Source organism: Sceloporus occidentalis, unplaced genomic scaffold (genome assembly GCF_023333645.1).
Source record: "Sceloporus occidentalis isolate IW3139 unplaced genomic scaffold, rSceOcc1.0.p SCAF_9, whole genome shotgun sequence".
Classification (NCBI taxonomy): Eukaryota; Metazoa; Chordata; class Lepidosauria; order Squamata; family Phrynosomatidae; genus Sceloporus; species Sceloporus occidentalis.
The window spans coordinates 17,015,133-17,028,294 of NW_028316989.1; the positions used below are offsets into that span (position 1 = coordinate 17,015,133).

Genomic DNA, 13,162 nt, shown 5'->3' on the forward strand with positions numbered 1-13,162 from the left:
TTGTTAGACTGCAACCTCCATCAGCCAATGTTGACGAATGATAGAAGATGCATACCTTCCAGTTTCCCCAATTTGGCAGGGACTTAGATAAGATTGTTCTTCTGCCATATCATTCTTTTCCCCAGATTCTGTCTCCTCCTCCTGTGAGATCTCAAGGACTAAGCATTCTCCATATCTGGTTTTTAAACTGAATGGTCCTTTTGCTTTAACTGCAACCTGACAAACAGAACCCTTTCAGGTAAAGATCTTCTAGACCTCATTGAAATTGCATGAAACTGATCTTCCCTTGGAGATTTTTAATACACCTGGTGGCTGTTAAAGGGGAAGGAATGGGAAATATATTCAGGTGTGGGGTGACCACTTGAAGATCTCCTTTTTTACAAACCTGATCCCGAACACTATTTTCCTGAAAGAACAGTCCACTGAGTCCAGAAGACATTACTTGCTTCTTAATTAAGTATGCTTCAATTGCAACTATGAATAAGAAAAGTTGATGAGAACTATGGTCTGGAGGAACTAAAGTGCTCTGTTTGGTGGGGAAGTGATTTGATGTAGCTCTCTGGCTGTATTTAAGACTAGACCAATTGCCTAGCAGAATGGCTGGATTGACTGGATTCGTGATTAAGAGAACCTTTGTTCATGGCAAGGCAGTGTTTTTGTTGCTGTAACCTGGATTCCTCATTTTAGCTCTTGTAGAAGGGTGAAGGTATGCCAAAGCAAGTTACTAGTACTCAAATGGCTTTTGATTTAGTCTTCGGTAACAGCAAGTAATATTTATTCTGCTTGTGTGACATGTGTGTACCAATTGCCACTATGGATTAATAATTTCAAAACATGAGTGTTGTATTATGGTACGACAAAAGTGCATTTGAAGATTATTTCTGTTCTACACAAGTCCATGCATTATCTTGAGTTCCTGTTCTACAAGAAGATCTATTGCTAACTACTGTGTTTAACAATTCTTAACATCAAAAACTGCTATTGATGTGCTTAATTTGGTGACCAAATGTAAAAGAATAATAAAATAGATAATGACAAGCCCATAACCTTGCTTACTAGCAAATGGAAGTTACTAAAACTTTTTAGTAAAGAAGGAGTAGCTACTAAAGGTACTGATAACCTCTTTGCATCCAACCAAACTAATTTTGGATGACTGCTAGCCAATTATGCTACTTTTAAAAAGTAATCTAAAATTCGGGATCTCAAAAAGCAGTTACTTATCCTTAACAATAAAATTAACTATCATTCTATTAAACTGGCTTTCCATGTGGGCAGCCAAATGCCCACATGTTCTATGATTTTTAAAAGTATTATTTAAAACTGGCTTGTAAATTTACTTTTGATCTGTTCTAAGGAATGTTTTATCCATTTTTTTCACATAAAGCCTAAGAAGTCATAAAAGCAATAAATAAGTATTACTAATGAGTTACACTAAAGAGAATGACATTACCAGTTGTTATGGTGCAATTGTTACAGGTATAATGTAACCTGTTAATACCTTAGTTATGGCAAAACAAATTGAATTAATTACAATTAACTTGTTGTTTGTAACAATTCACTTTCAGTTCTTTAAATAGCTGAGTAGGGGGATGGAAATGAGAAGAGTTTCTCTCTGAAGACCTTAGCATTGAATAAAGCTCTTGGGTTGTATAAGTTTCATGAAATCTATGATAATTTTAAGAGATGCAGGAAAGGGCTGGGGAATAGCTCATAGTGAAGTTGTATCCCTCCTGAGACCACAATAGATATAAGAGAAGCTACTTCTATTGATCGGTATCTTTGAAGTAGCCACTGGATGGTGTAGCATCTCAGACATCTGAGAGAAAGAGATGCACCACTAGAAAGAGTACAAGGAACATGATCAATGAGCGCATTTACTATTATTGTACCATCTTTAAATCTGGGACAACTCCAGTTCTGATATCTAGAATAGTGAGTATCTTTTTTGGAGCAACAAAGGACAGTGGCCATGCTGCCCTAGGGATTCTAGATGTTGTAGCCCCAAAAGGGAAACTTTTCCAGACTGGACAGGAAGGCTAGTGCTTCTTAGAGTTTTCAACTTGATGCTATCTCTCAGGTTGTCAGTAGAAGGCTACAGCAACTTACTAGACTGGCTAGTCATAATCTTTGCAATCTCTGTCTTGCAGGTTGCTTATTGCAGAACATCAGAAACAAACTTCCTACACCTCTGTATTTGGAGCTATTGACTCTACACGCCTAGGACAGCAACGCTCAGACATGGGAAACGACTACAGCAGCCACAGTTTTGATGTGCATGATGACCAGGAAGCCTTTACAGCTAAGATGGAAAAAATCATTGACGTACAACCAACTAGGTGGGCATCACCTGATGTAATGCTAGGAACAAGCAAAACCAATTTGGGTGAAGATGTGGTGGAAAGCCACACCACTAAGTCGGAAAGAGCCCTTGAAATGCAACTAGCTGGGAAGACACTACCTAATATAGCACAGGAGACACCCAAAGGTGGTTTCAGAGAAGAGAGAGGAGGGCAAATTGATAAGCAGCAGAATGAGGCTATTGCATTGTCTCTTCCCAATGAAGCAAAAGAGGCACATGCATTACAAGTATACAACGAAAAAGGTGATGTCTCCCCATCTGCTCCAGAGGGTGTTATGGATGTCATGAAGGAGGCTAAACTAGCATCAGAAATTAATGCTGCCCACTGTTGTACAGGAAACACCACAGAGATAATAACTGTAGAGCATCTCCATAATTTGACTTTTCTAGAAAATAACCAATGTACTGAACAGGTATATGAGCTAAATGTTGGAGGACAATCTCTTGAGCATAACCTGCAAGATCTCTCCAGTGCTCAACAGAAGCCAGATGCAAGCAAAGAAAGCTACACAGTTAATAAAAAAATACTATCTTTCCATCTAAATAAGGAAGATGTACCCAACAGAAACCTCTCCAAGGCAGGTGCTGCTGTGTTGGCTGTGAATGATTTGGAGGCTCGACATCCCGGGGAACTTGCAGCAGTGACTGCACCAGAGTCCACTGCAAAACCTCTGCCAGAAGTTACTAAACAGCTTCAGTGTTGTGGTGCTGGAAAGCCTTCCTCCATAAAGGAACTTGACAAAGGTGTCTCAAATGAACCAGCTTTAGCGATAGTCGAAGCACACATTTCGGATCTGGATGAAGAAGGGATAATACAAAAGGCTACACAAAGAATGCATTCAGAACTAGACACCACACCTGTTGTACCTCAGCAAGCGAACGCTGGCATGGAAGCTACTGCTCAAGATCAAGCTTTAAATGATAGTGTCCCAGACCTTCTAGAATCTGCTGAGAAGCTGATGAATGCACCAGAGGAAGAAGGCAAGCTTCAGGTGCCCCTGGTCCCAGAAAAGAAAAAGTTGTTTTGTTGTACTGTGTTATGATGGGAAGGCTAATTCAAAGAACGGCAGGGCTGTACGTAAGCCTCAGACAAATTTTAAATGTGTGTGTGTGTGTGTGTGTGTGTGTGTGTGTGTGTGTGTGTGTTTAATATACATTGATAATTCTCTTGAGAAGCTGTTGGTATTCAAACCACAGCTTGAGAAAAGTTACTTTTTGACAACTCCCAGAATCCCTAACCAGCATATACTGAGTAAAGATTGAAGAAGTTGTTCAAATAACATTTCCCAAGCAATCCAATTGCTAGTCCCCCCAACCTTGAGTAGACCCACTGAACCGGTGGAACTGAATAACAGTGTTGACTTACCAACTTCCTATTAATTAGTGGAACTACTCTAATGGGGATTAGCAATTGGATTAAGGGCAAATTTTCAACACAAGCCAAAGTAAGAAGAAGGTGCCTGGAGTAAGAAGGGTTTCTACACTGCTGCGGCTAAGATGTTTCTTGTTACATGAGAAAGGAAATTAATATGGAAAGATATATGTATACAGTGGTTGTTTTTTTAACTCTTCTGCATTGGTGCATTATTATACTCTATTCCTCATGTTTTAGATATCACTAGTTTACCACCTTCCTCCCCGCCTTCTCGAGTTAACAGACGAACAATCGCATGGATTGTTCTTCATGGGTATAATTGTGCCAATTGTGTTGCTGCATAGGTTCATCAGAATTTATTGTACTCTATTGGGCTTATATAACTATACTTGAATCCTCTTGAGCTGGGAGATACCAAAAGGAATATGGAAGGTTAGGAGTGGTTGTTGAACAAAGAAATCTGTCATTTTAACATGCTAATAAAAATACATTTTTATTCATACTGGTGGTGTTTTTTTTCCTTCTGCCTCCAAATTACACCCAGACAATCTTCATGAGGGCTATCTGTGCCCTGTCCTGTGATAGTCACTGCTGTTAACATCTTTGCATGTCCTGTAACTAGGAACATGGAGTGCTGTAAAAAGTTAAATTTGGGGCTATGCTGGTTGCTTCATTCTGGGAGCAGTAGACCAAAATTCAGGCGGGATACATACCGCCATTTAGTACGTATAGAATACGTACTAGGGTTAGGAAGGGGCGGTGTGGAAATAGAGGGGTATAACCTTATTAAGAGAAATAGGCCAAACAGGAAAGGAGGAGGAATAGCACTATATGTCAGAGATATTTACACCAGTGAAGAGATCCTGGACATCAATCATGGAAGCCAGGTGGAGAGCATCTGGATAAGAATCAAAGGGGAGGGAAACAACAAGGGTGTTACGGTGGGAGTCTACTACAGACCCCCAAGTCAGACTGAGGAATTGGATGATATCTTTCTAGAACAGATGTCCACACAGTCAGAAAAGAGAGATGTAGTAGTGATGGGCGACTTCAACTATCCTGATATTTGCTGGAAGTCAAACTCAGCAAAATCCTCAAGGTCTAGCAAATTCCTCACTTGCCTGGAAGACAATTTCATGGTCCAAAAGGTGGAAGAGGCAACAAGGGGGTCAGCTATTTTAGATCTGATCCTAACCAACAAGGATGACTTGGTTAATGGGGTGCAAGTGGTGGGATCATTAGGTGAAAGTGACCATGTTCTCCTGGAGTTTGTTATACAATGGAGAGGAGAAGCCAGGCAGAGTCAGACACGCATCCTAGACTTTAGGAGAGCGGATTTCAGTAAACTTAGAGAAGTATTGAGGGCGATTCCATGGTCAGAAATACTAAAAGATAAAGGAGTTCAGGACGGATGGGACTTTCTCAAAAGGGAGATACTGAAGGCACAATTTCAAACAGTTCCAGTGAGAAAGAAAAACGGGAGGTGTCTCAAGAAACCAGGATGGATGACTAAGGAACTTTCAACTGAGCTAAGTTTGAAACGGAACATGTATAAGAAATGGAAAAAGGGGGAAATCACGAAAAAGGAATTCAAAGAAATAGCAGGCATGTGTAGGGGTAAAGTCAGAAAAGCTAAAGCGCAGAATGAACTCAGGCTTGCTAGAGAGGTTAAGAACAATAAAAAGGGCTTTTTTGGATATGTCCGCAGCAAGAGGAAGAAGAAGGAAACGGTAGGGTCACTGCGTGGAGAAGATGGCAAAATGCTAACAGGAGATAGAGAAAAGGCAGAATTACTCAACACCTTCTTTGCCTCAGTCTTCTCAGAAAAGGCAAAGGGTGCTCAACCTGAGGATAATGGAGCAGAGGACAGAATAGGGGAATTTCAGCACAGAATAAGTAAAGAGATAGTAGAGGAACACCTTGTTAATCTAAATGAATTTAAGTCTCCGGGACCAGATGAACTCCATCCAAGGGTATTAAAAGAACTGGCAAAAGTAATATCGGAGCCATTGGCAATCATATTTGAAAACTCCTGGAGAACAGGAGAGATCCCAGCAGACTGGAGGAGGGCAAACGTTGTCCCCATCTTCAAAAAGGGGAAAAAAGAGGATCCCAACAATTATCGTCCAGTTAGTCTGACATCAGTTCTAGGAAAGATTCTGGAGCAGATCATTAAACAGAGAGTCTGTGAACATCTAGAAGGCAATGCCATAATCACAAAAAGTCAACATGGGTTTCAGAGAAACAAGTCATGCCAGACAAATCTAATCTCTTTCTTTGACAAAATTACCAGCTTGGTAGATGAAGGGAATGCTGTGGATATAGTATATCTTGATTTCAGTAAGGCCTTTGACAAGGTTTCCCATGACATTCTTGCAAACAAGCTTGTAAAATGTGGGCTAGACAAAGGAACTGTTACATGGATCTGTAATTGGTTGACCGGCCGAACCCAAAGGGTGCTCAACAATGGCTCCTTTTCATCCTGGAGAGAAGTGACCAGTGGGGTCCCACAGGGCTCTGTCCTGGGCCCAGTGCTATTCAACATCTTTATCAATGACCTGGATGACAGAATTGGGAGCATACTTATCAAATTTGCAGATGACACCAAATTAGGGGGAATAGCTAATACCCCAGAGGACAGGATCAAGATTCAAAATGACCTGAATAGACTAGAAAGCTGGGCCAAAGCTAACAAAATGAAATTCAACACAGAGAAATGTAAGGTATTGCACTTAGGGCGGAAAAATAAAATGCACAGATATAGGATGGGTGACACCTGGCTGAATGAAACTACGTGTGAAAGGGATCTAGGAGTCCAAGTAGACCACAAGTTGAACATGAGTGAACAGTGTGATGCGGCAGCTAAAAAGGCCAATGCTATTTTAGGCTGCATCAATAGAAGTATAGTGTCTAGATCAAGAGAAGTAATAGTGCCACTGTATTCTGCTTTGGTCAGGCCCCACCTAGAATATTGTGTCCAGTTCTGGGCGCCACAATTCAAAAAGGACATTGAGAAACTTGAGCGTGTCCAAAGGAGGGCGACAAAAATGGTGAAGGGTCTGGAGACCATGCCCTATGAGGAACGACTTAGGGAGCTGGGGATGTTTAGCCTGGAGAAAAGAAGGTTAAGAGGTGATATGATAGCCCTGTTTAAATATTTGAAAGGATGTCATATTGAAGAGGGAGCAATCTTGTTTTCTGCTGCTCCAGAGAACAGGACCCGGAACAATGGATGCAAGCTACAGGAAAAGAGATTCCACCTGAACATTAGGAGAAACTTCCTGACAGTAAGGGCTGTTCGACAGTGGAATGCACTTCCTCGGAAGGTGATAGAGTCTTCTTCCTTGGAGGTCTTTAAACAGAGGCTGGATGGCCATCTGTCGGGGATGCTTTGATTTGGATTTCCTGCATGGCAGGGGGTTGGACTGGATGGCCCTAGTGGTCTCTTCCAACTCTACGATTCTATGATTCTATGATTCTAAGATGGCGGCGCCCCTTCCACATGGGCGCCGCCATCTTTGCGTATCGGACGCTGAGCGTCCGTACGCGTCGCGCCGCTTGTGACGTAGCGAGCGCGCCCCTGGCGCCTCGCTACGTCGCAAACGCGACGGTAAAAGAAGCTCCATTTTGGAGCTTCTTTTTCGGTCCGCGCGGGAGTCGGGCCGTCTGAAGGCTCCGGCTCCCCCGCGGACCTACTGGCGGCGGCGGCAGACCGCCGCAAAGCGGCGGTCTGTACCCCGCCATTACTTCTCCAAGTGCTGGATATGTGTTGTGTTAGTCAAGATCATGATCTGGTGCCATATAATGCAAGTCTGCTCTATGATAGATATTGCAGATTCATACTACTGGAATGAGTGTAGTAAGAATCAAGGAAAGCAATAGTGGTCCACAGGAAGAATTATTGGCATTAGTGACCTATTATAAAGGGTAGGGTTAGAGAATCTATAATTTCCAGGTATTGCTGGACTTAAATGTCCATCAGACCTACCCAGTTGGACCACTGGCAAATTATTATGGGAAAGGTAGTTTCATCAGCTTCTCATAATAATTTGCAAGTGGTCTTTTCATCAACAAGGGCCTGCAGAGTGTAGTGTTTGAGCACTGGACTATATCTCTTTGGCGATCAAGGTTTGATTCTCCATTTGGCCATAAAAACCCACTGGGTGACCTTATGTGAGTCACATACTTTTAGCCTTAGAAAACCCTCTCATGGGTTTGCCTTAGGGGTGCTATAAGTCATAAATTACTTGAAGGCACACAACAACAACAGCTGGATGGTTGTTAATTCTCTAGCCCTGATGTATGGAAAGGACATTATTATTGTCCAAATTGTGGAGGACTCTAGTCCAGAAAAGAGAATCAAGGAAGGAAAAGTAGCTTTCTTATTACCAGAAGGTTAATGGAGCAAAGAAACCCTCTGGACAAGGCCAAATGCCCATCTTTTGCTTTCCTAGAGCATGAAAGTTGGGAGGATCTTTGTTAGAAGTTCAGCAATACGCCTGGATCATGAGGACGTGTTTGATCCCTAAGAAGTGGTTTAAGCATTGGACTAGTACTCTGGGAAATCAGGGTCCAAATCCTGCTAAACTATGGCAATCCACTTGGGGGACCTTGGGCAAGTCACACTCTCTCAGCCTGAGAGGAAGGCAAAAGCAAGCTTTCTCTGAATACATCTGGTCAAGAAAACCCTATGAAAATGATTGTCATAAGTCAGAGCCATCTTGAAGCAACATAAGAAATTTGGTCCCCGTAGCTGGCGCGTTTTGAATTTTCAGATCATGGGAGAAAAATGTTTTTGGACTAAAACTCTCCTATTCCCTTGCCAGCATACCAGTGTGATCTATATCAATGCAGATCTACAGAGCATGCTTTTACTCCTCCAATGGTTTTAAGAAACTGAGATAAAGCAGGGTCCACTTAAATTATTACAAGGAGATGCCTATTGCCATCTCTACCAAAGCTCAGCTGAACATCAGGAATCACAGAGATTGCTAATTATTGTGAGGGAAATGCATATTGACTGCCCTGCCTTGAAAGATCATGGCAGCGGATGAATGAAGAGGACCAACTTGGAACCAGAAAAATCATACAGCGTCAATTGGATTTTGGGGCCACCATATTGGTTGAATGACAATACAGGGGCACGAGAAAGATTAATAAACTCTTGGCTGTTTGAAATGGCAAGAGGAAGTCTCTTGTTCTTATTGCCTAAGCAGCTTTCAAGCAAAGGCTATATATGGTCAAGTTTGGTCCGCAGCATTTTTGGTAGATGCCTCCTATTCTCTAGGCTGAAGGGTGAATGGAGATTTCCAAGCTAAGCTGATGATCACTATGTTTAATAGCTGAGTATATGGCAACTACTGTAGATAACAGACACTGGGAGTGAGGCCTTATGCATGTTGTTCTACTTCAGAGGTGGAAGTTAAGCAGACACATACCCTCCCAGATGGTATTGCATTTCAGTTCCCAGCAGCATTGGCCAGTACAGCCAAATACAAGGACTGGTGGGACTTACAGTCTTCTGGTCATACAATTCCAACCCCTATCCAAGGTAACAGACTGCATAGGTGTGGCCTTATGAAAGTGTAAGAGCCAGCCCCATTCTCTTATCTATCGTGCAAACCATACTCCATGGACATTAAATTTCTCTCCCAGCATGGAAAGTATTTTTCCTACATTTTCAGCTGCGAAAAGGTGACCACTTCTTGATGATTTCATTCTCACCTCTAATTAAAAACCCTTCTGTGCTGCGATGCCAGCAAAACCCTTGACAGTAATTAAGAAACTTGCATTCTGTAATTCCTTATTTTGGTAATTGTAATGACTGCTTTTCTGTGACCTTTGCTTAAGCTGGCCATCAATTGAAATATTGTTTCAGAGCTGTCTGCATTCATTAATTTCACTCTGGCAAGGATGTGTCTTTGGGTAACTTCTTTACGGAAGCTATGAGGAAGATCTCATCCCTGTATCTCACCAACATGCATTTAGTAGATGCTCACCAATATCCTACATTGCTTGCCTAGTTACAAATGTGTAACTAAGGTCCATAACACACTGCAGAAATAATCCAGTTTTGAGACCACTTTAACTGCCCTGGCTCAATGCTAGTTAATTCTGGGAATTGTAGTTTTGTGAGACATTTAGCCTTCACTTTAAGAGAGCTCTAGTGCTACAATAAGCTACATTTCCCAGGATTCCCTAGCAATGAGCCAGGGCAGTTAAAACAGACTCAGACTGGATTATTTCTGCAGTGTGTTTTGGACCCAAGTAATAGCAATACAGCGCACCCGCCGCGGGGCGCATGCGGGGCGGAAGGAGTGGTGCGTCCTATTCAATTGAATGGGCGCGCGTGCCCGTTGCGCCCTGCGCGCTCCTGCGCCGCCATGCTGCCACGCACGAGCCTCATTGTTTCCAATGGGGCTCGAGCATAGGCAGAATTCGCCTTACGCGGAGGGATCTGGAATGGATCCCCCGCGTAAGGCGAGGACGGACTGTATTTTGTTGTTGTTTGTATGCTTTCAAGTTGTTTCTGACTTATAGTAACCCTAAGGCAAACCTATCATGGGGTTTTCTTGGCAGACCAATTACAAAGATAAAAACATTTTAAAAAACACATTAATATATTCTTTAAAAACTCCTAAAAGCAGGTTTAAAACTGCTTTGCTGAGCATTATGCATGTTCTTGAGCACCTCGAGTAATGAGATCATCTGACTATTGAACTACAGATGGAGAATGTTTATCTTCCTAGTTTGGGAATATAATTCTTTTGGGATGATGTTTGACTTCAGTGGAAGAAAACATTGAGTTTGAGTATCCAATGCAACATTTCAACATTTTTATATCCCATGCATGAACATGTCTACTACAGAATAAAACTGGCTGTATTTAAAGTTTAGGTTCCCTGTATATTTGCTAGGCAATTCCTTTATTCACTTAGGGACTGTTCCAAAGTCACTTGTAATTGCAAGACACAGCCAAAACCCTTGTCCTAGAAAGTGCTCTAAACCTGCAAAGACCTAGGACACATTGGGCCATACTGGAGAGATCTAGACTTCCTTGAGGTTCCTCATCACAGATAGGCATGATGGCCACATATCCAAAGTGACAAAGAATGTGCAGCCTTCCATATATTGTTGGGCTACAACTCCCATCAGCCTAGCTAGTACATTCAGTGTAACGGTATATGGGAGCTGTAGTTCACCAACATTGGGAAGAACACATGTTCCTCACTCTTAACATGGAACAATCTTCTAACTGGCTAACATTACATAAGTCTGCTTCACTTCCACTTGCATACATAGCCATTCGTTCTGGTAATTCGACCACAGGAATGTGATTTTTAAAAACCCATTTCCAGTGCTTAACAGCAGCATTGAAAATAGCTGAATGTGCTAATCTTGGACTAGATTTGAAACAGGCAACATAGAAAATCTCTAGAGTAGTCTACAAGGAACTTCTCCATAATATCTGTGACACTGGGAGATGTGTGTGGAACATTCTCTCTGGAGGATGAGACATTCTTCAACAGGCATGGAGCTCACTATAAGCTGCAAGAGCAATTAGTTGTTGTGTGCCTTCAATTTCCAACTTATGGTGACCTTAAGGCATACCTATCACAGGGTTTTCATGGCAAGATTTGTTCAGAGAAGGTTTGCCATCCTCTGAGGCTGAGAGCATTTGAACTGACCACAGCCACCTAGTGGGTTTATATGACCGAGCAAGGATTTGAATCCTTGTCTCCTGGTCGTAATCCAATGCTAATACCACTACATCACCCTGGCTCCCATCTTTATTCACCACCCCTTGAATTCTGGGTGTATACATGCAGCAGCATTAAGGCAGTTTGACACCATTTTAACTGCCATGACTATTCTCCAGAATCCTGGGATTTGTAGTCTGGTAAGGTGTTCAGTTTGATCTGTCAGAGAGCTCTGGTGCCTTACCAAACTACAAAACCCAGGATTCTGGAGGACAGTGTCATGGTGGTTAAAGTGGTTTTAATTCTGCAGTGTGGGTACACTCCCTGTGTGAGCATCTGACTGTGGCAGTAGCAACAAAAGCAGTGCTTCAGCTGAGCTGTCATGGAGCAGGGTGCCCAATGGCAGCTGTTAATTGTGCTTTTAAGCACTATTCATTGATTTAGTTGAGTAGGTCCGTCTAGGAGGACCATCTTTTTAAAAGGATGACAGAGTCCCTTACCTTTTATACAATTAAATAAGGAATTTTAGCAGGTGTAGTTTTCAGTTTTGTTTTTTGCAGAGTGGTGTGGTGGGTTGTGCTGAAACAGGATTCAAGAGATTCAAGTCACTGGGTGATGGCCAAGCCACACTCTCTCCGCCTTAGAGGAAGGCAAGGGCAAACCTCCTCTGAATAAACCTTGCCAAGAAAACCCAAGGATAAGGTCACCTTAAGTTGGAGGAGACTTGAAGGCACAGAACAACAATAACAGCAACAAATGTTGGTCATATAAGTGGCACCTGCTGAAATCCTCTCTTCACACACAACTCTTAAAAGCACAGGAGACCTGTCTTCTATTTTATGTGGCCACCCTATTTCAGTCCTGCTTTTCTGTTGTAATCACAATGACAACACTGATTTCTGAATGCAGCCTTGAGAACATCTTGAGTAAAAGAAAATCAAGGAACTGATTGATCAATTAAATATTGGTGCTGCGTGAGGAAGATGGGGAAACAAAATAGCCTATTACACTGCATGTGGCATCTACACAGAAAGTTTAATTAAAAAGGTAGTAAAGTCTTGGTACTCGGAAGCCAAGATGACAAAACTGAGGCTGTAATATCTTGGCCACATCATGAGAAGGTATAACTCACTAGAAAAGACAACAATGCTAGTAGAAGGTAGTAGAAAAAGAGGAAGACCACACACCAGATGGATACACTCAGTAAAAGAGGACATGGGCCTGCATTTACAGGAGAGCAAACTCAGCGTTGTGGTTTGAGAATTGCTCTATGACTCTGGAGACCAGAGTTCAATTCCCACTTGGCCATGAAGCTCACTGGATGACCTTAGTAAGTCACATGCTCTCAGCATTGAGGGAAGGTGATTGCAAACTTCTTCTAAATACATCTTGTCAAATAAACCTTATGAGAGAGCGTAGAGAGTCTTGGAAAAGTTTCATCCACAGGGTCACCATGAATCAGGGCTTATTCAAGGGCAGTTAACAACAACACCTTTCCTAGGATCCTGGTTGCTTTAATTGCAACTGCATTTGGATACCTTTTCCAGGTGAAGCTGTTCCTTCCATAGATAACAGCTGAAGGATTTCTGTGTTAAAGGGATAAGGATGGGAACATCACTCAGAAAATGACAGCTGCATTTTGCTGGCATGCCTCTACAAACATTTATTGAAAACTAAAGGATCACATGTGTTGACATGTGTCAACTGAATGCAGGGAAATGTATTTGG

General features: G+C 42.1%; 1 protein-coding gene across 1 annotated transcript; it reads left to right on the plus strand.

The window, feature by feature from the left end:
• Positions 1-708: 708 nt before the first annotated feature.
• LOC149306993 (uncharacterized) lies at positions 709-3,402 on the plus strand. Its single transcript, XM_089538239.1, has 2 exons — positions 709-767; positions 2,148-3,402. The coding sequence occupies exons 1-2, from the start codon at positions 709-711 to the stop codon at positions 3,400-3,402; spliced, it is 1,314 nt and encodes a 437-aa protein (XP_089394365.1).
• Positions 3,403-13,162: the final 9,760 nt, after the last annotated feature.

Bases quoted from the DNA above. Each gene is read 5' to 3' on its own strand.
- LOC149306993 (XM_089538239.1), top strand. From the start codon at position 709: ATGCCAAAGCAAGTTACTAGTACTCAAATGGCTTTTGATTTAGTCTTC. The intron at 768-2,147 runs GTAATATTTATT...TCTGTCTTGCAG, and splicing joins TTAGTCTTCGGTAACAGCAA to GTTGCTTATTGCAGAACATC.